This window comes from Castanea sativa, chromosome 10 (genome assembly GCF_040712315.1).
Source record: "Castanea sativa cultivar Marrone di Chiusa Pesio chromosome 10, ASM4071231v1".
Taxonomy (NCBI): domain Eukaryota; kingdom Viridiplantae; phylum Streptophyta; class Magnoliopsida; order Fagales; family Fagaceae; genus Castanea; species Castanea sativa.
In genome coordinates, this window is record NC_134022.1 from 39,573,415 (window position 1) to 39,601,059 (window position 27,645).

Here is a 27,645-nt window from a genome sequence, read left to right on the forward strand (position 1 = left end):
CTGTCTCCACTAAAATTTCCATATCTTGGAGATTGAGTGAGATTCGTCACGTAAAGACTCAGGCAATTTAAAACTCTTTGTTTTTTTGTGCTTAAACCTACACACTAACACAAGTACATTTCATTCATACTCAACAAGACACAGCCACCTTTGGTCTTCTATGGCAATTTATTTTATGTCACCAACAACCAACTTCTCTTAACTGAAGGAGAACAACCCTAATACCAATTATTTTCTCTACTTTTCTTCTCTGAGATTTGCTACCCCAGTTAAAATATCCACTCCAATGACTAATACCAGCATTGTCCCTACCATTGGGCTTTCTGAGACTTTTGCAAGATTGAAAAAAATTGGCAAAGTAAGCAAGTATCTTTCATTTTGATTTCAAATCCACACCTTTCACTTTCTGTTTTGGGTACTTTGATGTTGGACTACTAGTATATTTGTTGTTGTGCATCTTATCAATATGGCTTTCCAGTTTTCTTATTATATGCCATTATGATCTTTTTTGATATGGTAATGGAGCATGAGTTAATAATTTTAAATTTGGTTTACTATTTTATGTAATTGCTCCACTATTGAGTGAGATAAGCCTTGGAGATTTGGTTGTGTTTTGAAGGGTTCTAAGTGGTTTAATTTGTTCAATTGGTTGACGACTCTGGTGGATTTTAGTTTATGATGTGTTTGAATATGGTAAGAAAAGATGTATCATAGAAGAGCCGGTTGAACTACAAAGTGTTTTGGGGAGCTGAAAATTCAAATTTATAGAGTGATGTTACCAACTTAATCTCTTTAGCAAATTTTCCATGCTTCTTCTATGAATATGTGTGCATCATTGTAGAGCCTTCAATTGAAAATTATACTATAAGTTTGTGATTGTCCATGACTAGGCATAGAACACAACTAGAATGCATATGTCTGGGTCAGTTATCAATTCTAAGTAAAAATTTTATCCATTTTCCTTGAACTAGGATCTTGTATGGTTCTCTTGGCAGTTTTTGGTGGTAATTTGTTGTTTTAGGTCTCAAGTTGTGATCTTGTTGTTGGCCAATGACCTCTAACTCAAATGGTACCTCCTCTTCTCATAAAATGCAATGGGAGAGTGAGTTCATACTTTCAAGAGCACAAATTAAATAACCAATAAAATAAAAAGAGAGCGAATGAGGTTGCAAGCTTGCAACTGTATTTCATTTTGGGTATTGATGTGAACTTGTTACTTGGCCAATGCTTTGCCAACTTTACGAAAAATTATTCAAGTTCCATGCCATCTTCTAAAGCATGGCTTTCTAAATTATCTCTTGTAATTGCTAAGGTCCTATACTGCAGATTTTGGCATCTTCCTGAATTGTGAAATCAGATGTACTCATTTCACTAAATCATGAACTAATAATTTCATTTACATATCATTTGGGATCAAGTGTTAGCAGTTGTTAAACGTGCAAGATTCTCTATCAAGTATTGTCTCTATAATGAGCATGCTCGTGTAAACCCGTACACCACGGCTGGTGATTCTGACCTTTCAACCACAGCAGAAGCATTGAAGGTTCTTGACTTGCTTGGATCAGACATTATTGAGCTGGGTCCGCCACACTCTGATCCTTTGGTGGATGCTCCAATTATCCAAGTATTATAGTTGTCTTTTATGTTTGTTAAAATTAATGTGTGCACTTCTCTTTATGATGTGTCTTTTTATTCAAGCTGCAGCTACATTTTCCTTGGCAAGAGGGACCAATTACAATGCAATTATATCTATGATGGAGGTAGGGCCATTATACAACAATGCCATGCCATTTTTTAAAATCATCAGATCAAGATACAAAGAATGCTCTATTATTTTGCTGTACTCTTTCTCCATCTATTTTATTTTAGGCAAAACATCCACTATCAAGTCTTTGTGAAATGTTCATAAAGAATAGTAAGTTGACTTGCACCATACCACCTTTGTTATTAATGAAAACTCAAGTGCAGAAGTGGATTGAAAAAACTTTTCCTGCTATAGTAGCGTTATGCTTTTTTGCACATAAAGATTGATACTTTGTTGATATGGCATTCTTTAATGTGGTGTAGTAAATATTTTTACAATAATAGCAATAGGTCAATAACAATAATGGTTGTTGTAAACGTTATAAATTATTTTTCAAAATAGACATGTATCCTGATCTTTCATGAAAGGACTCTATACCTGACTATATATGACAAGTTGTCTTAGCTCTAGCATGCAACTGTTTTTTGAGAAGTAGTGAAAATTCTTTCAGAAAAAAGGGGAAAAAATTATTTCAGAACCTCATTTATATTGATGAGTTAATTGTTGATTCTTTTGAATGCTAGGTAAGCTCAGTTGAGGTCATTGATGCCTGTGCATCTGTGAGTGATTGAGTATGAACTCTTTTTTGAGAAATTAAAGATGTTTGTCTACTTTTAATCTCTTCCTGGCATCCAATATATATCTCTTATGATAACCTTTGAAATTTTGAATGAGTTTCAAGTCCCAGCCGAAGAGAAAAAAGGACTTTCAAGTCATTAATAAACCACAAACAATAACTATCATAGCAATTAGTGGATTGGAATCAATAATATCCCCCTAAATGGTGACTATATTTAGGAAGCAAATGCATCTGAAATATAATTGTGGTTGTGCTGGGTGTGTAGATAAACCATTTCAATGAGTTGATTTTAAATACCAATGAGTTCATTATCTTAGTATCTTCAAAGTATAGCTCTGTCATCTATTAAGATGCTTGGAATGTAGCAAATACCCTTGCCTAGCATGATATAAAGCATGTTAAAATTTCTTTTTTTTGAGGAGTAGTCTAAGAATCTGAGATTAATTATCTACAATTAGCATGAGAAGTGGTCATTTAACAAAGTCTTTAGGTTGATGATATCAGTAATTTCTAACTCGTTAAGCTTTATGCCTCAAAGTATATGACTTGCAATTACGTAGCTTGTGGCAATTAGCTTTGGCATATCAAATTCTGAGCATGTAAGAGCATTAGCATTGGTGATGCTAAAAAGCCATATTGTTATTTTTAGCACCACCAATACTGAAAAGCATGCTGCAATAGTGGAGGGAAAGCCAAAAAAATTGGTTGTTGAGTTATGGCGTACAGCCAACGATGGATGTGCACTGTAGCTAAGATGGTAAAAAATAGATATATATATATATATATTAATCAAAAGTTATATTATTTTATTGTGTTGTTTATATTATTTTATGGTGTTAAATGCTAAAATAAAATTATTGATGTTGGGTGTTTTGTAAAGTAAGGTGGTAAAATAGATAAAGTAGTTTTTAATGATACCAAATTGCTAAATTTTTGGCACCACCAATGCTAATGCTCTAAAACAGGTTAGGTTTAGAAGACTTACCTTTAAATGCTTGTGTACGTTGTTGTGCTTCCCTCCATGTTGGCATCTACATATATCTAAAAGTTAAAATGGTGCATTTATTGTTGCTACACTCTCATTTAAAAGATTCTCCCTCTCTCTCTCTCTCTCTCTCTCTCTCTCTCTCTCTCTCTCTCTCTCTCTCTCTCTCTCTCTCTCTCTCTCTCTCTCTCTCTCTCTCTCTCTCTCTCTCTCCATTTTTTATTCTTTCTTGCAACTCTACTTTGTATTGATGTATCATTGTGATTTTTAAAACTCTATTTTGTGTTTATACGTTTTGGTGTTGTATTTTTTAATTCCCCATTTCAAGTAGTATATATCTCTATCTTATAGTTTTGGTTTGATTTTTTTTTTTTTGAGTTTATACTTGATTAATTTGGAAGATTTTAGGTTTATGTCAAAATACAATCTTAGCTATGTTAATAACATATCAGCATTCAGTTTTTTTCGGTCTATTTTAGTCCACTTCATCAATTTTATTTGGTTCAGTCCACTTCAGTCAATTTTGGTCCAATTCGGTTTACTTCAATTCAATTAGTTCCATTTAGCCTACTTTGGTCTGTTCGGTCCCTATTTCAGTCTACTCGGTCTACTTTGGTCAAGTTGATCATGTTCAGTCCATTTTATCAAATTAGGTCCATTTGGTCTACTTTGGTCCAATTTGGCTCTTTCAGTCCACTTCAATCTATTCGGTCCAATTTGGTCCATATGGTCCACTTAGGTCTATTCGGTCTTGTTTGAACCATTTTGTCCATTTCAGATTACTTCAGTCCAAGTTGGTGTACCTACATAAGAATGGTAAAATATAAGTTTGGGTTGAGAATACTATTAATTATTTTGAGTAATATAAATTGTAATTATATGATAAGGTTTTATTACCATAATAATCTCCTTAAGAGAATGAGAATTTAAATAATAACTTTGAAACTTAAAAATTTTAATTGTGTTAAAGGAAATTAGAAAAATATAATGCATAATAAAAAAAATAGTTAGAAGAATATGAACCATTTCATAAAAGAATAATATCAATAAAAAAATACATTAAAAATTGTGGTGCCCAAGCCCAAGACACTTGATTCTTGAGAACCTTCCCTTGGGCCATTGGGTTAGCATTTTTGGCCAGGGACACATGAGAGAAAAGTGAGGAACAACCTAAAAGAGTAGGCTTCAGCTCAAAATAGCTTAAGCCTTCTCGGGAAACATAAAGACAAAGGAAAAGAATTTAGAGTGATACTTGAGAACCTTCTCTTGGGTTGTTGAGTTGGCTCTAGAAGGTTTTCTCATTGTAAGAAATCTCATACCCATCAAAAACAAATAAATTGGGAGTCTAACCCAAAACTTATCAAGTGTCTTGGGCTCAGGCACCACAAAAATGATAGAATTATGAGTTTGAGATCTATATATATATATATATATATATCTTTTGAATAGGTACTCTCAACCAAAATATGTCTATCCCTATATGTAAGTGCATGAAAATGGACCAAAGTGGACACAAATGGACTAAATAGAGTGAAGTGGAATGAATGGATAGAATAGAACCGAATGGGAACAAGGTGGACCGAATAGGACCAAAGTAGACTGAATAGGACCGAGTGGATCAATGTAGACCAAATTAGACCGAAGTGAGCCGAATAGGACCGAGTGGACATATGGACCAAATAGGAACAAATAGGGCCGAATAGGACCAATTGAACTGAATAAGACCATATTAGACCGAGTAGGACCAATATAAACTAATAAGACTGAAGTAGACCAAAGTGGATGGAATAGAACCAAAGTGGACAGAATTGACCCAATAGGACTATGTGGACCGAATAGGACTGAAGTGGATAGAATAGGAGCAGTGTTAACAGAATGGACCCAATAGGACCAAAGTGGACTAAATAAAACCAAAGTAGAGTGAAGATGATAGAATGGACCGACTAGGACTGAATAGGACTTTTGAATATTTATCATTTATATTGCATTTTTAGGGCTCATATTTCTAGTTTCTAATGTCTATTTTGTTTGTATTTTTTAACTCAAAACTAAAGAGTTTAGCCCAAATATAATTTTATACTTTTCAACCCAAAAATTAAGGAAAAAATGAATTTTTGGGCTAAACTTGAAAATGCAATCTACAAAAAGAATCAATTTAAAGCCTAATTAATCCAAAATGGACAAAAGGGGACCAATATTTACTAAGTGGACTAAATTGGACCGAAGTGAACTAGAGTAGACCTAATTGAACTGAATGGGACTGAAGTAGGCCTAATTGGACCAAATAGAATTTGTTTGATTTTTAGGGAGAAATTATTTTCTACAAATTTTAGAGAAAAAATTATACATTATATTACAATTATAAAATAATTATTTATTCTCATGCATCACGTGGGTCTACAACTAGTTATTAATAAAACACAAGAGTTCCATGCAATCATTTCGAATTAATAAGTCTCAATCATCCAACAATTTCATCAAAAGAAAAGGAAAATTACAGCCTCATTCAAGTCATTTAAACTAGAAATTAAAACTCAAAGCCTAATTTATAAGTATTTCTGTCCGAATTAACTAAATCATAACAATAATTACAAAGATGCAACAGAAATCAATATCCACAAATAAATCTAAACTAATATTATTCTGCTCAATTCTGACTATTATTGATGAGAAAGTTAATTGTTCCTATTTAGGAAAATCTGCTTTTGCCCTTGCTGCATGCTAGCTGTTGGTTTCCAAAAATAGGAATTGGGGGTTGTTGTATGCAATTGTGGAGTACCATTGGCAACTGTAGGTACTGGCTGGTGAAAGAACTGGTGCCTTGATGGAATTGGCCAAGCAGCATTTTTAGATGCATGTCTCGGGCAATTGACAAGAGCTAGAAACTCTGGGTTGTTGAGTGGGCGTAGCCCCGTCAGCCGCATAATTTATTGCTCATGCATAGAGATCTGGGAAAATCCATATAATATATTAGCCACATATTCCTTGTGAATGCAAAAACTTCATCGAAAAAACAAAAGTGAAAGCACTTCATGGCAAATCTATTTTGTTATATTCATCCACATCGTTTTAACACCAAATCCAATAATCACAAACTTTATGGGCACACAATAACCTCCATGGCATTTATTTTCAAATAAAAGTAAAACAATAGTAAAGCAAGTGACCAAAGAATTGCATAGTTTGAAGACAATGGTAGCATACCTGTGTTTTCGTTATCTCATTCTCATCTCTTAAAACTTTAAGCTCATAATAAGATGTGCCACACTTTTTTTCCATTTCCGAGAGATTCTCTAATAATTTAGAGTATGCAGCCCTAAGAACACCAACCTATATAAAACCATATAAACTTTAAAAACCATTTTAAAAAAAATCACAGATATTTAAGGATATAGATGGTGAGAGAGCTTAGTCATTAACAACAAACATAAAGCTTTACCTCTGTCTCAATTTGTTTCATCTCTTCTTCTTTTCTTATTATAGAGCATCTAGCTATTGCCATCATCCTAAGCCGACCACAATTCACAAACATAAACAAGAAACAAGTGAGTTGTGTAGAAATATTAAGAAACACACAGACCAAACCAGATTAAAGCATTGAAGATATAGCTACCTCCTAATATGTCTTGCCTCATCTTCATCTCTGGAAGATCCACAAGCTCAGGGCCGGCCCAACAAAATTTGGGGCCTAAGGCGGAAACTTTATATAAGGCCTTTTTATATATAAACATTAATTAAATAAATATATATAATACTAATTAAATTAAGACTAATTTGATGTAAATACAAAAATTGATGAATAATAATAATTAAACTAAGGTTAATTTCATACAGAGGATTGAAAATTATAGTTGAACCATAAATTTAAACAAAAAGAATTAGAAAAAATATTTAAAAAAAAAAAACCTTACTTTAACTTGGATATATAACTATGCATAGTTAAGTACAGTTGTAACCTAAATTTTAATTTATATATTCTTTTTAAGAGAAAGAGATAGATAAATATTATTTGGTGTGTGGCTTTGTAGGATATTAGTTTACAAAAATTAAGATCTCAAACTATTAGGGGAGATTAGTCATCATTGATGATCTATCACATTTGCAGTATTTTTTTTTGAAACATTTTACGGTTTCAATTGGTTTTAATTTCTATTGGTCTCCTATTTTGGAAGCCTTGTTAGAAATGAAAAAGAAAAATACTAAAGATACTACAAAATGTTCACAATATAATGTGATAATGACTGTAATTGATGAAATTCAACAACTTAATTTATTTGTGTTTGAATTTATTTTTTATGTGATTGGTGACATGTTAGTTAAATTTAAACTTAAACCTATAGTAAAATTTGTGGTATCTTTAACATCACTTAAAAAAAAAAGTACTAATTATTTAAAAATGTTATATTTTTATAAAATTTTGGGCCTTAACAAATAAAGATGGGGCCTTTTTTTAGTAGGGAATTTTTTTTTTGGTTGTGGGGCCTTAGGCCTAGGCCTAAGTTGCCTAGGCCTTGAGCCGGCACTGACAAGCTGCTTGTTTGACTTGAGCTCCTGATCTTCTCTGCAAAGGAGGTAATGCTGGAATTTCATGTGGTGCACCATAAACCTCACTTTGTGCCATAGGGAAATCACGACCACTACCTACAAAAATCAAAAATCAAATGTGACATTGTATGTTAGACACTACCGCAGGCACACACAGACAGTGAGTTTTTTTATTTTAAATAAAAAAAAAAAATTGAAATGAATGTAGTCCTTTATTAAGCAAAATTAAGAGGGTGCTCACTGAATCCAACTAATTAAACTAATACTAATATTTATATTTATATTTGTAAACACAAAACAAGAAAATTTGTGCATAAACACATTATTGTTAAACAGCAAATAAGAGGGTGCTTCTGTTTTTTAATAAATTAGAATGATTTATTTATTGAAAAAAGAAACCCCTTTCAGTGGCGGCTCTACATGCAAGTCAAGGTGTTCACTTGCAAAAAAAGGTATATATACACTTGCCAAAAAATATTATATAACTACCTTAATAAAAATTTTGAACACCCTGTTTTGAGAATTACAAAAATTTGGGTTCAACAAAAATAAAAGTAGTGCTACTACATTTACAATATTTTTAATATAATTTTATAACAAATCTAATGTGGTAAGCTATTATTGATTCTAATTTGGGCCAAATACTAATATTATTTTTTTACCCACCAATAATAATTTTTTGCATAAAATTAATTATAAAAATATTGTGGACATAACATTACTTCAAAATTAATTCTGCCCTAAACATAATTCTTAATCCTTTTTTTTAAGCTTAAATAACAATAATAAATATTAACCCAAATAATAACAAACAAAAATCAAACAAAAACAATACAAGACCAACCAACAAAAAGTGAAAAAATTATTCAACAAAAAACCTATTATAAAATAAAATGATAAAATTTGTAGCTAGTTCAACCTATTTAATAAAAATAATTTCATATTTCATATTTTCTTACAAAATAATACTAAGAAAAATATTATGGTAATTTAAATTTCTTAACGATAGTATCGATATAATATATTATCTCAGAGGTACAGAGCAGAGCAATACAACTAGTCTCAAACAGAGACTGATATAATAGCATTGATTGCGTTAACCATAAATAATAAAACACATTGAATAATTACCATTAGCAGTTGGAGGCTCTGACCTCTGCTGCCACCTTTGAGCAACAGAGGCGCAAGCGAGTTGGAGCTGGTTTATAAGATATCCTCGCAGACTATCGGAATCAAGATGAGGAGGAAGAGGAGGAAGATCCAACGGTGGAAGAACGATATCTTTGAACAACAACATTGTTTCCGACATCGACACCACACTATTGACATCGAAGTTCGACTCTTCGGTGATCATGTCCTCATCTGGGTCCAAAACCAAGCACCCATCTGCAAACTTTACCGCTTCCTCCCATTCTTCAGCAGTGAAGTCGAAATTGGGAGGAGAATCAGAGTCTGTGTTTATCACTGGCGGATTATAGGGCTGCTCTGCAGCCGAAGTTGAGGCCGAGAACTCCTCCATGAACTTCTCGAATCGCAACTCTGAGTTAGTCCGAGTTAAGTTGGTCTGAATTGAGTTGAACCAGTAGCAATCGTCACTCGGAGGAGACCAGATGGAGTCTGCGCTTTCATCCTCTGAAAACACTAGCGAATTCATTGAAGAAAGGGAAATACTAATACAGTGATAATACTAAAAGGCGATTTTTTTTGCGTTTTTTTTATTTGAGCTCTGTGCTTTGAATAACAGAGCGGTGTTTAATATTTATAGAAGCGGGATTTCCTAACCGATTTTCAAAAGAAGTACCCACCGCCTTGCTGTTGGAATTTACAACTCTATCCTTAACCTCTAAAATTTGTTTTATCTTACAAACTTTTGTTTTTTTTATGGGACGTTGTAATGCAATCTAATTAACCTGGTTTTCTTTTATGTTTAGGAGTAGGACAATTGTAGATTTAAATAATATTTTCTTCAGATAATATAATAACGTAAGACCTATCTTAGGATTACTCTTTCTAATTTTCAATCATCCCTAGGTTAAGTTTTGTTAGAGATCACGTTATACATTCGGGAAAAAAAAAAAAAGAATTGAAAGAGTGAGGTTTATTCAAAAGTTGAGAGGTTATGGCATTTAATTGGTCATTCACGACTGGAAGTCACATGTTATGGCATCTTTGTCTCAAAGAATTCCATTACTACATTCTATGGAGATGGTAGAGGCCCTTGCAGCAAAATGGAGGGAGACTTTGAAGGTTTTTCTCAACCAAAAAAAAAAAAAAAGTTAGTGTTGATCTTGCACAAGATTCATAAGTTTTTTGACATGACTCTAAAAAATTGAGCGAACGAAAAAAAAGGTAGGAGAAGACTAATAATAATATTAGTAGGAGTAAGAACTAACATGTTAATTAAGAAAGTAATAACATTTGCTGAGGATTTAACTCCAAAATTCAGGATTAATGTTTTATTGTTGTTGTAATTAATAAGAATCGAAGATAAATTACTATTGCATGGTAACTTATCTTCACTTTTTATTAATTACAACAGCAATAAAATAGTACGCAATAAAGGCATTTTAGGTTTAAATCATCAACTTTTGAATTATATATAAATAAAAGTAAATTTAATATAATAAAATGAGTTCACACATGCATTGACAACATATCCAAGCAATAGTTTGTGTACAACAAATAATATACTTAGAATGCATCTCTAAAGGGTTGGTCTAATAATCTCAAGACTAATATGATCCATGAGATCTACATACAAGTTTCCTAGTCATCACCTTGGAACCACCATAGAAATTCCACCTGATTAGAATTAGTCATGTTCTTTAAGAGCTCACCACCCATGTTAAAAAAGAAGAAAGAGCTTAAAATGCAATTCGCAGATTTCAACAATATAATCTTTTTTTCTAGAGAGATTCAATTCGCCCCTGATGATAGTTCTTTATCATCAAACCAAGACACCTATCGGTTTTTTTTTGTAGATGGGGATTGGACTCCAGATCTCTTATTTAACCATCAAAGACTTTATTAATTAAGCTAACTGAAACTCACTATTCAACCAGGGTTGGCCCAACGCCTAGGCCCCCACCACAAAAAAATATTTGCCCTTTACAAAAAAGGCCCCCTTCCCATTATAAAAAGCCCAAAATTTTATAAAAAATATGAATTTTTTCAAATAGTTGTGCACTTTTTATTATTAGTGATGTTAGGGATATGACAAATTTTATTATATATTTACAAATTGACATGTTACCAATCACAAAAAAGTATTTTAAATATTCATTAATTACATTATTGAAGCTCATCAATCACTGTTATTGTCACGTTATATTGTGAACATTTTGTAGTACCTTTAGCATTTTCATTTTTTTATTTTATTTCTAACATGGCTTTAAAAAAAAATTACAAATGTGTTAGATCATCAATGATGATTAATCTTCCCTAATAGTTTGAAAATTTAATATTTATAAACTAATTTACTACAAAGCCACACATTAATTAATATCATAAATTATAAATTAGATTATAAATGTAATTAACTATGTATCATTATATATCCAAGATAAATTAATTTTCTTTTTAAATTTTATTTTCTTTTTATTAAATTAATTTTTCAACTATGATATTCAATTCTCTATGTGAAATTAACCTTAGATTTAGTTAGTATTATTCATTAAATTATGTATTTAATACATCAAATTAACCTCAATTTGATTAATATTAAATAATTTTATTTAATTAATATTTATATATAAAAGGCCTCACATAAATTTTTTGCCTTAGGCCACAAATTACGTTGAGCCGGCCTGTATTCAACAACATTCTTGATTGCATAATCCATTTCCTTCAGTAACTATTGCTAATAGCGTTTCAACCACATATCATAAAAACATAACAAACAAAAACATAAACAAGACCAACTGTTCTGAAAATGGCATCCCAGGAAACCTCTTTGCCAAATACTATGCTTCAGTAATCCTCCTGTAGACTTTGCGTACCCATGCAACTTTAACCCAAAACCAAGCTTCTCTTTCCTACTTCCACTTCTTTCAAATAAAATCAAGGTGTTGGGCATTGTTAAAGGCTCACCTGACCTTCAAGGGTCATACTGTTTAGATCAGTTTAGTAACTTTAGTTTGATTGCTGGCAGTCCTTCGTTTTTAATGTATTTTATTGCTGTCTTGAAAAAGCAGCAATGAACAATTTATATCTTGCAAGTTAATTCTGAGGGATGCCAGTTTAAGTACAAGAATAAAATCTACAGGCAACTTATTTTTTAGATTAAAAACTACTAAGCGGTGCATTTGGATAGGACTGAAAACTTAAAATTATTTTACTATTCAGCTTATTTTTGTTACTATTTATGGGCCTCACAGCACTTTTTGGTACTATTCATAAGTTTCACTATACTATTTCAACTAACTTTTACATTTATCTACAGTACTTTTAGCAATAAGTTTTTAGTTTCAGCAAAATAAACGGTATCCAAACATACTTTAAAAGAAACAAGAAGAAATTTAAGCTACAAGCTAGAAGCATTCCCTTAAGGGCTTCTTTTTTGGAATATGCGTTTAGATTAGCATTTTGATAAAAGTTGGCTGAAGTACATTTATATCTAAAAAATGTTGAATTTAAGAAGTTGTACATAAGCAAAGAAGTTAATGAGCTAATAGAAAAAAGTGAATCCAAACGAATTTTTATCCACTAACCACACATCTAAAACTATTTTCTCCATATAAAAATGAGGCAACTAGACAGCTACAAACAATAAGTATGCATAAAATAAGTGAGAAAGATTGAATAGAATCAGAATCCATGTTAGGATGGAAAGTAAACCAAAAATTAGCAATGCAATTGCAAAACAGATATTGAAAAGAGGGCACAACAAGTATAGCATTCTGCAGAAGATATACGTATCTATTGATCCATGTTCGAACCACTTCCTTCGTTTGCAGGGTTCGAATCTTTTGATTCAAAGGAAAGGGACTCGTCCATGTTTTCCCTGGTGCTCTCTTATTCTTTTTGTTTTTATTTTGAGAGAAATAAAGAGATTAAGGGTTTTGGGCTGGGCCTATAAGTAGAAGCCCGAATGTTTTAGGTCCACTACCTTCGTGAGGTGTTGGGACTTGAAAATTTGGTGTAGATTAATGAAATAATGAAAGTGACCGAGAATTTCAAACCAAAGGACAAATAATCCGAAGAGAGAGCTCTATGATTAAGTGACAAGGAACATAAGCGTGTATTTACTTAATGGCTAATTTCTTTTTTCACACTTTCGAATGTGAAAATGTTTCGTACAATGTTCATGCTTTCATGTATGTGTCCGCATTACATGATGTGAAACGGTGTGAAAACGGTTGGATAAAACAATCAAAATCTTTACTTAACTAAACTAAACTTTTGAGCCTTCATTGTATCCCAATTTTGTGAACTGCTCTCTTAATAGATCAATTTCAGACTTCAACGGTAGTAGCAGTGAAGTCAATTAAGGAAGTAATAGAAAATAATATTTGATAAAATAAAATAATGTCTACCTATCCAGTTTTTTATTTTTTTTTGAATAAGTTTCAACCTATAACATCCGCTTCTTATAATAGTTCTTTATTAGCCGACCTAATTAACTTAAATTTCATGATTACCATTCTTCCTTGGGAAAATCTTATGCTAGCTTGGAGGTAAAGATTTGCTAACAAAAAAGCTTGGAGATAAAGATTAAATACCATAAAGTATTTCAAATAGTTTACCAAATACAGTTTCAACTGCATTCCTGCAAGTATCATTACTCAAAACACACCATTAATCTCCTTCCTCGAAGTAGTTTTATAATTATAAGAACATTAAGCCAGTCAAGCTTAACTGAATAAAGCAAAAGTTAAGAATTAATATTCGTAGTTTAGAAGCCTAACTGATTAAATCATGAGTCTTGTTCTGATGCATTGTCACTCTTTGAAGGTGTGTTTACAAACCTCCAAGAGTACAATTCTATCCCTGCATGGATTCTAGCACCAGCCACCTCATCGATGGCCACAGCATCTGTAATCTCTTTCAAGTCCTCTGCAGTGAGCTTCACTTTCAAGGAGCCAACATTATCATCTACATGCTTAACCTTGGTTGTCCCTGATTTTTTGCAGAAAAGGCAAGTGAAATGTAGAATAGAAAGTTTGTGAAGCATGAAAAAGTAAGGTCTAGCCATAGGGCAGTGAATATGCTAGTACTTATTTTCCACAAAACATTACAGAATGATACTAACTAAAGAATGAAATGTAACAATGAAAATTTTAGGAAAGCATACAATGTTGATCCCCATGAAAAGAGTACCAAAGGATGAGTTAAAAGACAAATAGAAATGAAGAGCATCAATTTTGTAATCTCTTTAAGTATTTGTGTTCAATTAATAGTTTATATTTGTACCAAGGAATATGATTATTTAACAAACCTCAAACTTCAAAAACAACTACTTTAAGGAACCTCAAGTGTAACGCAGAAAAAATTTCCTTTGGATGCTTAAGTTGCTTTTAACAATTCAGCTTTCCTACTATAATGAAAGGTGACCCATCATTAATTCCGAGAGGACTCATGCTCTAGTAGCTACTTTGAGATTGACAAATTGCTGTAGTATTGATTAAAGTGATTGTTACTGGAAATTACAAAGATCATCCAAAAAAATCCTTCAAGTGGCCTTAAAGTATCCATTAGCTTGGATTTGTGATTGACACCTCAACTTGCAGAATTGATACTAGGAAGAGAGAGCTGACGCAGCCAGTTGCTAGTAGGAGTGAGGAACTCAAATACAAGTGCATCAATAGACTAGGAGGATTTGTAAATTTTAAGTGTATTGTATCACAACTATCTTTTCTAGTGGATTCTTTTGCTAGGCTAGGCCCCAAAGAGTTTTTTCCCCACTACGGGTTTTTCTCTCTGTAAACACATCTTGTGTTTGGGTGTGTGTGTTTGGGATTTTCAAGTCTTTGTGATTATCCAAGCAATATATAATTGGCTAACCATTGAATCAAACTTAATTGATTAGTCAATTAAAATTTGGTAGAAAGCCAATTTAGGGATCAAAACCATTAATCCATTAATTGGATAGATTTTTCAAGATATATAGCATTTGGTCATGCAAATTTATACCATTGCCATTGCAAACTCCAAATGACTTCTATTAAATTTTTACTGGATTTAAGAAATACCGGCTTCTTTGGGAAGTACAACGATGAAGTTGTTGATGGGAACTTGATATAAAACATATAATTGGTTCATGCATTACTGCACCATAAACTTACCAGGGATTGGGATCACGTCATCACCTTGGTGGAGAAGCCACGAGAGAGCCAGTTGAGCGGAGGTGCAGCCATACTTAGAAGCCAACTTCACAACTCGCTCATATAGTACTTTGTTCTTGTCTAGATTTTCCCCCGTGAACCTTGGATGTGTAGACTTAAATAACAGTAAGCATTCCAAACAAATCAGAAAGATCAATAATGTAATTCACAAAAAAGATTAATTCCTATTACAATGCTTTGTCTACATCTCACTGTCTAATAAGCAACAGAATTCTAGTCAAATCCAAGTTCATACCATTAAACCCACTGCTGGCACACTCTCAATAGCTGCCCTCCCTCCAAAAAAACCACGGCCAAGAGGACTGTAAGCCACTATCCCGATTCCAAGTTCCCTGAGTTAATGACAAGAACATATTTTAGATAGGTTAGTAGACAAAGTTCTTAAAAATCTGAAATCCCATCGACAATATTTATGAATACAACAAAGATTCCTTCCACTGGCTGTAACACAAGTATACAAAGGAATTCAGCCATCTCAATCCTTGAGAAGGAAGGGGCTAAACTCTATTAGACATCCAGAATAAACCTTAAATCTCGATGGAGAATGATAGTAAAAATGAACTAGTAAGCCAACCCCAGTAGTAAGGAAGATAGGGCTTAATGGGTTGACTACTAGAAGATAAAGTGTTATGATAACTTTTTACCCTTGATTTTGGAAGTAGAAGCGGCTAGAAGGGCTGAATTGCTTCATATTTTGTACTAACACCACTTAACCTGGAGTTTGGACCTTTTATCTGTTTCCTTACAGTAAGGAAAACACCTTGGGGTTCCATTTAAATAAGTCTCAACAGAGATTTTCATTATTGTCAAATAGAGAACATGGAATCCTCTTATGAATGACCTGCAAAGGGGGACTATCTCTTCTTCGATATCACGAGTCCACAGAGACCACTCCATCTGTAATGCAGTAATGGGGTGAACTGCATGAGCCCTCCGAATTGTATTTGGACTAGCTTCAGATAACCCAATATACTTTATCTTCCCCTCTTCAACCAACTTCTTAAGCTCTTCCATCTACCATACCAATAATATGAAGAATTAAAAGCAAGATCATTAAGTGAAATTCATGTAACAAATTACACAAGATCTATTTCCCAAACAGGATGTCATCTGCTGCTCCCTTTTGGAAGTAAAATAATATTTGAACTAAAAAAATTTCTTAAAACATTTGACAAAGATTCTACAAATTAGTGTTTGAAGAGGTGAGGATTGATTGAATATCTGAAATATAGTAACATGCATCAATATAGAACACTAAATCTTCTTTAAAATACGGATTCTTGGAACAGAAGGGGAAACAGTGACAAGAATTTTCAGCTCAATTTTGTTATTGAACCAAAACCTAACAAAAATCATTTCGATCATTGTGATAAGGTAAACAGAAACTTTTACTCTAAGAGTACTAGTATACTACAAACTGAAAAAGTAAATGAGTGAAGCTAGCTACATACAGTGTCCTCAATTGGAACCAACTTGTCAATCCGATGCTGATAATAAAGATCAATGTAGTCCACGCCAAGTCGTTTAAGACTAGCCTCGCAACACCTCCGTACATATTCTGGGCGGCCACAAACTTCCATACCATCAGCTTCCATTTTAAGAAGGCCAAATTTGGTGGCAAGCTGGATTTTATCCCTAGGCAACTGCCTCAAAGCCTGAAATGTTTCTGATTTTCTTATAACCAACATCTCACATTGACATTGCACTCAATTATGTAAACGTGCGCCACACATAACTTACTTCACTCAAAAGCCTCATAAATAGAAATAATTACAGTTGATATACCTTTCCAATCATGATTTCATTAGCATTGGCTCCATAAACATCTGCTGTGTCAAAGAAAGTGATTCCCTTACTGAAAGCATGCTTTATGACTGAAATTCCTTCTTCATCAGACAGGGGATCACTATATGCCCCAGTTAGCCCAGCACACCCAAATCCCAACCTTGAAACCTAATCACCCAAAATTCAAAACCCAATATATATATATATACACACACTTTGTAATTCATGTTAAACCTAACTGTAATAGAATGAAAACTGAACATGTTTTAAGAACTGAATCAGACCCATTTACCTCTAAACCCCGGTTTCCAAGATTGACTCTTGGAATCTGAATTTCAGCGTGAGACATAGCTCTGTGAAGAACTGGAAATTTGTGTTACTGTCCTTATTCTTTCATTCTCTAAGGTCTGTTTGCCAAAAATATATTTTTGTCAATTTATTTTACTATTCAGCTTATTTTTTATACTATTTATAAATGAAATAAGTCTTGCTGTACTATTTAATTTTTATCTACAATATTTTCAACAAAATATTAGAGAGTGCAGTCTGGTACCTTCAGCTTCCTAAATAGGCCAACCCAATGAAGGTGGTGAAGATGACTCAGAGCTACTGTGACTCTCCTCCTCTTTCTCATGCCCTGTCATCTCAGATGTCAAAAAGATATCAGAGCTTGAACTGCTCTCAAGGCGCTTTCTTCAATCAAAGCCGCAAATGTTTCAATCTCAACCCCATTTTGCATGCACCGTTCCATTTCATCTTCAATGCCTTCCTTCTTTTCAATCAAAACCTCCATTGCAGCTCTCCCTTCTTTAAGAAAACCAGGTGAATCACATAAAAATATAGTCGTTCACCGCCATGCCATTGTACTGAAGGTGAGAGTGAGAGGGCGAAAGCCTGAAACTAGTTCTTTTTTATTTTTAATGCGGGTCGGATGTGGGTAATATCCGTACACTACCCGAAAAATTCAAGTCTTTGCCCAAGTCCGACCCCATTATCTTTAGGGTCTTTTGGCTAAATATTACAAAAAACGAAGTACATTGGCGTTATAAGTACTCTTTAAAATTATTTGGCAAAATGATGTGAATTTTGGCAACAGCATTATCGAAATTGCAACAAAAAGTATGAGAGAGAAAAAGACAATGACGTGCTGGTAGGATTTGAATTTCAGTAATCTCATTATCGAAATTCTTGCTGCCTAGCTTGTGCTCAAAGAAAACCAATTGTGACAATCAAGTTGCTGAAATTGCAAGGGAGTGAGGGGAGAGAAAATATGAATTGTGGCAACCAAGTTGCCGAAAATGGGAGGAGGGAGAGAGATGTCCGAATAAAAAAAAAATTTGGAGAAAGTCAATCACCTCACTTCTTCCTCTCCTCTAACTCTTATTCTCTTCTCCAAGTACTTTGGAATATATTTCTTGATCATTCCCAATAAAACCTAGACTACTAATATAAATCTCTATCATGGATTCTTATTCTTTTTTTGTCTTTTCATTTCTCTCTTTGATTATAAAAGACAAGCAACTGCAGCCACAATGGTTTGGAGAAGAGGTAATTTGCAGACTAACATAGTGAGAAGAAAGAATATCATAAGTTAACATGCATTTGAAAGAATATTACAAACTAGCATCTCGAGTTTTATAGACTCAATTTCAATCTAAAACTCAAGGGTTATAGGCTCGATTCCCACTTGGTGAGTTGGCAGTATCATGCCACATAGATCTCGAGTCTTATAGACTCAAGTTCTAAAAAGCAAAACCAAGTCTCTAAGACTTGATTTTTGTACTTGAAAAACATCAAATCTGAAGAAGAATAAAGGAAGAATGATCTAAAGAAGAACAGGGGAAGAACACATCTGAAGAGGCATGATCTAGAGCTCCGAAGAACAAAGGAAGAACGAAAAGACAATCTGGTCGATTGGACGATTAAACGCTGGGTAGGCCAATCTGGTTGATTGGACGATTGAACACTGGGTGGGTGATTGGATGATCTGGTCTTCAGACCTGCAGCGTCGAAAAACGAAGAATAAGAATGAAAAAAATAAAACGCGAGGGAGAAGAACGCGTAGAAGAAGGAGGAAAAAATAAAACGATGAAATTCAAGTTTTAAAAACTCGAGTTTTAGACACTTGAAATTCTAGTTTCCTACATTATTTTGAAACATGACAACTAACAAAATTGTTTGATATTTAAGATTATTTGGGAAAAAAAAATAATCGTTTGGAGAATGGCAAGAAAGGAAGATGAAGGGCTTGGTCACAGGAAGATATTGAAGTCTAAGATTTTTTTAGCAAAATAATATAAAATAATGACTCACATGCTACTCATAATTTTGTAAAAGCAATTGTAGTAAACCTTAAAAGATGTACCAGTTGTAAATAATTTTGTAATTTTTTATTAAAAATGTCACATCATTAAAAAAAAATGACAATTCTTTATTCTATTAAGTACGTAAGCAATACTTCTAACTGAACTGAAGTTAATCAAATGATTAGTACCACTTGTTTTAAAAACTTGAGGGATAAATAACGCTCGCTTAAAGCTTGAAAGACTAATTGTATTCAAATGGTAAATTTTAGAGATCAATAGTATAGTTTCACCTAGACTTTACGTACTCATGCAACTTTAACCCAAAACCAAGCTTCTCTCAGGAGCGGTTTCATGCATTTGGAGGCCTAAGGCGAAAATTAATTATCTTGTATTAGATACAAAATTACTACTAATTAATATGAACTACATTGAATTTTTTCTTTTTTATAGAAATTTTATAAATACAAAAAGTTTGACAAAATTTTTCATACTTGTTGATGTGACAGATTAATAGTAGTAAGTAAAAAAGCGGTGTAAGTGGTAGAGTTAAATGAGAACTAGTAAAAGTTTACTAACTCAACTTTTATTATTATTATTATTATTTTAAAGTGCAATATTCACAATATTTTTTATAACAAATTTTAGGTTTTATGTTGCTTTTTGTTTTCTATTTGAAAATATCAGTATAATTATTTTTTTGCCATCAATAACAACCTACTACTTAACGTTAGTTGTAAAAGTGTTGTGAAAAATATTGTGGATGTTGAACTTTCTCTCTTTTTTATTTGTTTTTCATCTGGTAAAAAATATTATTTTATTTATTTATTATAAATAACCCTATTGGTTTTGTTTGGGGCCTTAAGCGACCGCATCTTTTGCTCTAGCATTCAGCCGGCTCTGGCTTCTCTTTCCTACTTCCACTTCTTTCAAATAAAATCAAGGTGTTCAGCATTGTTAAAAGCTCACCTGACCTTCAAGGGTCATACTATTAAGATCAGTTTAGTAACTTTAGTTTGATTGCTGGCTGTCCTTCGTTTTTAAAGTATTTTATTGCAGTCTTGAAAAAGCAGCAATGAACAATTTATATCTTGCAAGTTAATTCTGAGGGATGCCAGTTTAAGTACAAGAATAAAATCTACAGGCAACTTATTTTTCAGATTAAAAACTCCTAAATGAAACAAGAAGAAATTTCGGCTACAAGGAAGCATTCCCTTAAGGACTTCTTTTTTGGAATGTGCGTTTAGATTAGCATTTTGATAAAAGTTGGCAAAAATACATTTATATCTAAAAAATGTTGAATTTAAGAAGTTGTACATAAGCAAGTTAATGAGCTAATAGTTAAAAGTGAATCCAAATGCATTTTTATTCATTAACCACACATTTAAAACTATTTTATCCATATAAAAATGGGGTAAATATTGAGTATTCTCGGAGTACCATAAATGCATACTTCCCCTTCTTATATAACTATAAGTCTCACTAATTAAATTTATGGCGGGACTCATAATTCATGTGAGAGGAGAGAGTACGCATTTATGGTACTCCCAGAATATTCAATAATTTTCCATAAAAATGAGGCAACTAGACAGCTACAAACAAGAAGCATGCATAAATAAGTGAGAAAGATTGAATAGAATCAGAATCCATGTTAGGATGGAAAGTAAACCAAAAATTAGCAAATGCAATTGCAAAACAGATATTGAAAAGAGGGCTCAACAAGTATAGCATTCTGCAGAAGATATACGTATCTATTGATCCACGTTCGAACCACTTCCTTCGTTTGCAGAGTTCGAATCTTTTTGATTCAAAGGAAAGGGACTCGTCCATATTTTCCCTGGTGCTCTCTTATTCTTTTTTTTCTTTCTTTTGAGAGAAACAAAGAGATTTAAGGGTTTTGGGCTGGGCCTATAAGTTGAAGCCCGAATGTTTTAGGTCCACTAGCTTCGTGAAGTGTAGGGACTTGGGAATCTGGTGAAGATTAATGAAATTATGAAAGTGACCGAGAGTTTCAAACCAAAGGACAAATAACCCGAAGAGAGAACTATAGATTAAGTGACAAGGAATATGATTAAGTGACAAGGAACATAAGCATGTATTTACTTAATGGCTAATTTTTGTTTCACACTCTCGAACGTGAAAATGTTTCATACAATGTTCATGCTTTCATGTATGTGTCCACATTACATGATGTGAAAAAGTGTGAAAACAGTTGGATAAATCAATTAGAACCTTTACTTAACTAAACTAAACTTTTGAGCCTTCATTGTATCCCAATTTTGTGAACTACTCTCTTATTAGATCAATTTCAAACTTCAATGCTAGTGGTAGTGAAGTCAATTAAGGAAGTAATAGAAAATATTATTTTGATAAAATAAAATAATGTCTACCTGTCCAGTTTTTTTTTTTTTTTTTTTTTTTTAGAAAGTTTCAACCTATGATGTCCGCTTCTAATAATAGCTCTTTATTATTCGAACTAATGAAATAAAATTTCATAAATACCATTTTTCCTTGGGAAAATCTGATGCTAGCTTGGAGGTAAAGATTTGCTAACAAAAAAGCTTGGAGATAAAGATGAAATACCATAAAGTATTTCAAATAGTTTACCAAATACAGTTTCGACTACATTCCTGCAAGTATCATTACTCAAAATACACCATTATTCTCCTTCCTCAAAGTAGTTTTATAATTATAAGAACATTAAGCCAGTCAAGCTTAACCGAATAAAGCAAAAGTCAAGAATTAATATTCGTAGTTTAGAAGCCTAACTGATTAAATCATGAGTCTTGTTCTGATGCATTGTCACTCTTTGAAGGTGTGTTTACAAACCTCCAAGAGTACAATTCTATCCCTGCACAGATTCTAGCACCAGCCACCTCATTGATGGCCACAGCATCTGTAGTCTCTTTCAAGTCCTCTGCAGTGAGCTTCACTTTCAAGGAGCCAACATTATCATTTGCATGCTTAACCTTGGTAGTCCCTGAATGTTTGCAGGAAAGGCAAGTGAAATGTAGAATAGAAAGTTTGTGAAGCATGAAAAAGTAAGGTCTAGCCATAGGGCAGTGAATATGCTAGTACTTATTTTCCACAAAACATTACAGAATGATACTAACTAAATAATGAAATGTAACAATGAAAATTTTAGGAAAGCTTACAATGTTGATCCCTATGAAAAGAGTACCAAAGGATGAGTTAAGAGACAAATAGAAATGAAGAGCATCAATATTGTAAACTCTTTAAGCATTTGTGTTCAATTAATAGTTTATGTTTGTACCAAGGAATATGATTATTTAACAAACCTCAGACTTCAAAAACAAAAACTTTAAGGAACCTCAAGTGTAACGCAGAAAAAATTTCCTTTTGATGCTTGAGTTGCTTTTCACAATTCAGCTTTCCTACTATGATGAAAGGTGACCCATCATTAGTTCCGAGAGGACTCATGCTCTAGTAGCTACTTTGAGATTGACAAATTCCTTTAATGCACCATGACAAGGGGGAGAAAGAAGAGAAAACTAATCATTTATTACCATCAACTTATCAATTGTCTGCTATTTCATTAGATTCTCTCTTGAACAAAACACCAATTGCAAACCAGCAATTGCCATATAGCAAGTCTACTGCAAGATGTTTGGATCAAAGTAACAAGAAATGGACAGTGTACAAACACTTGAGATGCGCATAAATAACAACTACAAAAATGATGACATCCAATTGCCTTTAGAAGAATATCCGACCTTATTTCAGATGTCTGCAAGTAACATCAGGGTTGAGATATGTTCAGATTTCTAGTGTTGGCTAATTCCGTGCCAAAATTTTTTATTGTAATATGCAAATATTCCTTGTATTGTATTTCATTGAGTTGTATTTGCATTAGAGACAAGAGGATCAGAAGCATCCAATGTCAGGTGAATTTTGAGCAAACTTGGAAAATTCAGAAATCAGTTCAAGTCAGATACGTACACTCATCTCTTGCCCATAACTTGGTCAAGCGTGTTTGCACCTAAGAGGAATTTGTTGCTTTTGTTCTAGGCTGTTCCCCATCCAATTACCCTCTTTAGCCTCTTATAAATCCACAAAATCACACCCTAATGATAATAAGATAGGAGAACCCCCATTCCCCTAGAGAGAAAACCATAGTAACCACTATACCTTCACCCTCCCCAAATTGTCATACAGTATGAGAGGATATTAAACCAAATACTCCCAATTACCCTTGTGAGATATTGATTAAAGTGATTGTTACTGGAAATTACAAAGATCATCCAAAAAAATCTTTCAAGTGGCCTTAAAGTATCCATTAGCTTGGATTTGTGATTGACATCTCAACTTGCAGAATTGATACTAGGAAGAGAAAGAGCTGACGCAGCCAGTTGCTAGTAGGAGTGAGGAGCTCAAATACAAGTACATCAATAGACTAGGAGGATTTGTAAATTGTAACTTGTGAGTGTATTGTATCACAACTATCTTTTCTAGTGGATCCTTTTGCTAGGCTAGGCCCCATAGAGTTTTTTCCCCGCTATGGGTTTTTCTCTCTGTAAACACATGTTGTGTTTGGGATTTTCTATTCTTTGTGATTATCCAAGCAATATATAATTGGCTAACCATTGAATCGGACTTAATTGATTAGTCAATTAAAATTTCGTAGAAAGCCAATTTAGGGATCAAAACCACTAATCCATTAATTGGGTAGATTTTTCAAGATATATACCCTTTGGCATGCAAATTTATACCATTGCCATTGCAAACTCCAAATGACTTCTATTAAATTTTTACTGGATTTAAGAAATACCGGCTTCTTTGGGAAGTACAAAGATGAAGTTGTTGATGGGAACTTGATATAAAACATATAATTGGTTCATGCGATATTACACCATAAACTTACCAGGGATTGGGATCACGTCATCACCTTGGTGGAGAAGCCATGAGAGAGCCAGTTGAGCAGAGGTGCAGCCATACTTAGAAGCCAACTTCACAACTCGCTCATATAGTACTTTGTTCTTGTCTAGATTTTCCCCCGTGAACCTTGGTTGTGTGCACTTAAATAACAGTATGCATTCCAAACAAATCAGAAAAATCAATAATGCAATTCACAAAAAAGATTAATTCCTATTACAATGCTTTGTCTACATCTCACTGTCTAATTTGCAACAGAATTCTAGTCAAATCTAAGTTCATACCATTAAACCCACTGCTGGCACACTCTCAATAGCTGTCCTCCCTCCAAAAAAACCACGGCCAAGAGGGCTGTAAGCCACTATCCCGATTTGAAGTTCCCTGCATTAATGACAAGAATATATTAGATAGGTTAGTAAACAAAGTTCTTAAAAATCTGAAATCCCATCGACAATATTTATGAATACAACAAAGATTCCTTCCACTGGCTGTAACACAAGTATACAAAGGAATTCAGCCATCTCAATCCTTGAGAAAGAAGGGCTAAACTCTATTAGACATCCAGAATAAACCTTAAATCTCAATGGAGAATGATAGTAAAAATGAACTAGTAAGCCAACCCCAGTAGTAAGGAAGATAGGGCTTAATGGGTTAACTACTGGAAGAAAAAGTGTAATGATAACTTTTTACCCTTGCTTATGGAAGTAGAAGTGGCTAGAAGGGCTGAATTGCTTCATATATTGTACTAACAACACTTAACCTGGAGTTTAGACCTTTTATCTGTTTCCTTACAGTAAGGAAAACACCTTGGGATTCCATTTAAATATGACTCAACACAGATTTTCATTATTGTCAAATATAGAACATGGAATCCTCTTATGAATGACCTGCAAAGGGGGACTATCTCTTCTTCGATATCACGAGTCCACAGAGACCACTCCATCTGTAATGCAGTAATGGGGTGAACTGCATGAGCCCTCCGAATTGTATCTGGGCTAGCTTCAGATAACCCAATATACTTTATCTTCCCCTCTTCAACCAACTTCTTAAGCTCTTCCATCTACCATACCAATAATATGAAGAATTAAAAGCAAGATCATTAAGTGAAATTCATGTAACAAACCACACAAGATCTATTTCCCAAACAGGATGTCATCTGTTGCTCCATTTTCGAAGTAAAATAATATTTGATCTTAATAAAATTTCTTAAAACATTTAACAAAATATTCTAAAAATTAGTGTTTGAAGAGGTGAAGATTGAGTGAATATCTAAAATATAGTAACATCTATAAAGAACACTTAAAATCTTCTTTAAAATATGGATTCTTGGAATAGAAGGGGAAACAGTAACATGAATTTGCAGCTCAATTTTGTTATTAAACCAAAACCTTACAAAAATCATTTCGATCATTGTGATAAGGTAAACAGAAACTGTTACTCAAAGAGTACTAGTATACTACAAACTGAAAAAGTAAATGAGTGAAGCTAGCTACATACAGTGTCCTCAATTGGAACCAACTTGTCAATCCGATGCTGATAATAAAGATCAATGTAGTCCACGCCAAGTCGTTTAAGACTAGCCTCACAACAACTCCTTACATATTCTGGGCGGCCACAAACTTCCATACCATCAGCTTCCACTTTAAGAACACCAAATTTGGTGGCAAGCTGGATTTTATCCCTCGGCAACTGCCTCAAAGCCTGAAATGTTTCTGATTTTCTTATAACCAACATCTCACATTGACATTGCACTCTATTATGTAAATGTGCTTAAAAACCACACATAACACACTTCACTCAAAAGCCTTATAATAGAAATACTTGAAATAATTACAGTTGATATACCTTTCCAACCATGATTTCATTAGCATTGGCTCCATAAGCATCTGCTGTATCAAAGAAAGTGATTCCCTTACTGAAAGCATGCTTTATGACTGAAATTCCTTCTTCATCAGACAGGGGATCACTATATCCCCCAGTTAGCCCAACACACCCAAATCCCAACCTTGAAACCTAATCACCCAAAATTCACAAATAAAAAAATTAAAAAAAATTTATATATATATATGTAATTCATGCTAAACCCAAGTACCCAACTGTAATAGAATGAAAACTGAACAAGTTTAAGAAATGAATTAGACCCATTTACCTCTAAACCCTGGTTTCCAAGTTTGACTCTTGGAACCTGAATTTCAGCGTGAGACATAGCTCTGTGAAGTGCTGGGAATTTGTGTTACTGTCCTCATGTCCAGTAAGTCAGTGACCCTGCTAGTGCCATCAGATAAACTGTGTTGATAAAATGAATCTACAAGTGTGTCGTGTGTCACACATCTCATGACAGCACGACAAGTTCATGCATGTGATGCCAAACAATAACAAGCCACCTAATTAAACTAGAAAACAAACAACAATGCCATGCAAACCCCATTTCCACAACCGGACATATCTTCTCCAAGCAACAATTTTGAAAACCTTTCCTTCCATCATCTCAATCTCTATCATCCCAAAAACCCAAAATCAGACTATTTGACAATATCATTTTAACATTTGTGTTTCTGTGGTTGCTGAACCTTGTTTCTCTAAATTCCTACCACCATCCAAGTGGGGTTTGTCTTTCATCTTCATTACCATTAGAACTAGTGCAGTCTGGTACCTTCAGCTTTCTGAATAGGCCAACCCAATGAAGGTGGTGAAGATGACTCAGAGCTACTGTGACTCTGCTCCTCTTCCTCATGCCCTGACATCTCAGATGTCAAAAAAATATCAGAGCTTGAACTGCTCTGAAGGCGCTCTTCTTCAATCAAAGCCGCAGATGTTTCAGTCTCAAAAACAATACTAAAAACAAGGACAAAACAAAATGAAAGACAATGCTAAAAACAATACTAAAACAATACTAAAAACAATATTAATCTAAAAATATTAATCGATAATAATAACGTTACAGTTATATATTTCATATTATTAAAACAAAAACAAAAATAATCAATCATAGTTATTAACAACCAAAGTGAAAAATTAATTTAAATACATAAAATTTAGACATAATTTGATTGCTTAAAATAAATAAATCAATCTACAAAAGTTAACTATAGAACCTACTAATGGAATTGTCATGCAAACACAATTTTTTCACAATAAATTTTACAATTGTTAAAATAGTAAACTGTGAGTTGTGAAGAAAATAAAGTGGTGGCTCCATCAATGTAAGTTGTTCACCCTTCACAGTTAACTATTTTCATAATTGTGAAATTTATTGTGAAAAATGTTATGTTTACAGTATTATAATTATAATTAGAAAATAAAAGAAAAGTACTATAAACAATATAATGGATGGGACAAGATTAAAACTACTTGAAATAAATACTATTTAAGAGTAGTAAAATAGGTGAAAGTGTGATTGTGTGAGG

At 33.3% G+C, this 27,645-nt stretch overlaps 2 protein-coding genes across 4 annotated transcripts; both read right to left on the minus strand.

Annotated features, from left to right (window-relative positions):
• Positions 1 to 13,626: 13,626 nt before the first annotated feature.
• On the minus strand, positions 13,627 to 17,896 carry LOC142611911 (putative aldo-keto reductase 1). Of its 2 annotated transcripts, XM_075784062.1 has the most exons (8): positions 17,596 to 17,896; positions 17,335 to 17,449; positions 17,043 to 17,210; positions 16,709 to 16,912; positions 16,099 to 16,271; positions 15,493 to 15,589; positions 15,198 to 15,351; positions 13,627 to 14,031 (listed from the first exon to the last, which is right to left on the minus strand). In XM_075784062.1, exons 2-8 carry the CDS (start codon positions 17,389 to 17,391, stop codon positions 13,829 to 13,831), a joined length of 1,056 nt encoding a protein of 351 aa, XP_075640177.1. In that variant the 5' UTR covers positions 17,392 to 17,449; positions 17,596 to 17,896; the 3' UTR covers positions 13,627 to 13,828. The 2 variants fall into 2 exon arrangements, with proteins under 2 accessions (XP_075640177.1, XP_075640176.1); XM_075784061.1 differs by lacking the exon at positions 17,596 to 17,896 and having other exon boundaries at positions 17,335 to 17,465.
• Positions 17,897 to 21,911: 4,015 nt separating this feature from the next.
• On the minus strand, positions 21,912 to 27,048 carry LOC142613702 (putative aldo-keto reductase 1). 2 transcript variants are annotated; one of them, XM_075786163.1, is made up of 8 exons: positions 26,892 to 27,042; positions 26,388 to 26,503; positions 26,084 to 26,251; positions 25,736 to 25,939; positions 25,126 to 25,298; positions 24,523 to 24,619; positions 24,228 to 24,381; positions 21,912 to 22,325 (listed from the first exon to the last, which is right to left on the minus strand). In XM_075786163.1, the coding sequence occupies exons 2-8, from the start codon at positions 26,442 to 26,444 to the stop codon at positions 22,123 to 22,125; spliced, it is 1,056 nt and encodes a 351-aa protein (XP_075642278.1). In that variant the 5' UTR covers positions 26,445 to 26,503; positions 26,892 to 27,042; the 3' UTR covers positions 21,912 to 22,122. The 2 variants fall into 2 exon arrangements, with proteins under 2 accessions (XP_075642278.1, XP_075642277.1); XM_075786162.1 differs by having other exon boundaries at positions 26,388 to 27,048.
• Between the last annotated feature and the right edge of the window lie 597 nt (positions 27,049 to 27,645).

What these genes read in the sequence shown, in the direction of transcription:
- LOC142611911 (XM_075784062.1), bottom strand. Translation starts at nt 17,391, where the DNA reads ATGTCTCACGCTGAAATTCAGATTCCAAGAGTCAATCTTGGAAACCGG. An exon ending in ATGAAATCATGATTGGAAAG is followed by an intron (nt 16,913 to 17,042) that starts GTATATCAACTG and finishes GAAACATTTCAG; the next exon opens with GCTTTGAGGCAGTTGCCTAG. An exon ending in GAGATAGTCCCCCTTTGCAG is followed by an intron (nt 15,590 to 16,098) that starts GTCATTCATAAG and finishes TCATTAACTCAG; the next exon opens with GGAACTTGGAATCGGGATAG.
- LOC142613702 (XM_075786162.1), bottom strand. Translation starts at nt 26,444, where the DNA reads ATGTCTCACGCTGAAATTCAGGTTCCAAGAGTCAAACTTGGAAACCAG. An exon ending in GAGATAGTCCCCCTTTGCAG is followed by an intron (nt 24,620 to 25,125) that starts GTCATTCATAAG and finishes TCATTAATGCAG; the next exon opens with GGAACTTCAAATCGGGATAG. An exon ending in TGACGTGATCCCAATCCCTG is followed by an intron (nt 22,326 to 24,227) that starts GTAAGTTTATGG and finishes GCAAACATTCAG; the next exon opens with GGACTACCAAGGTTAAGCAT.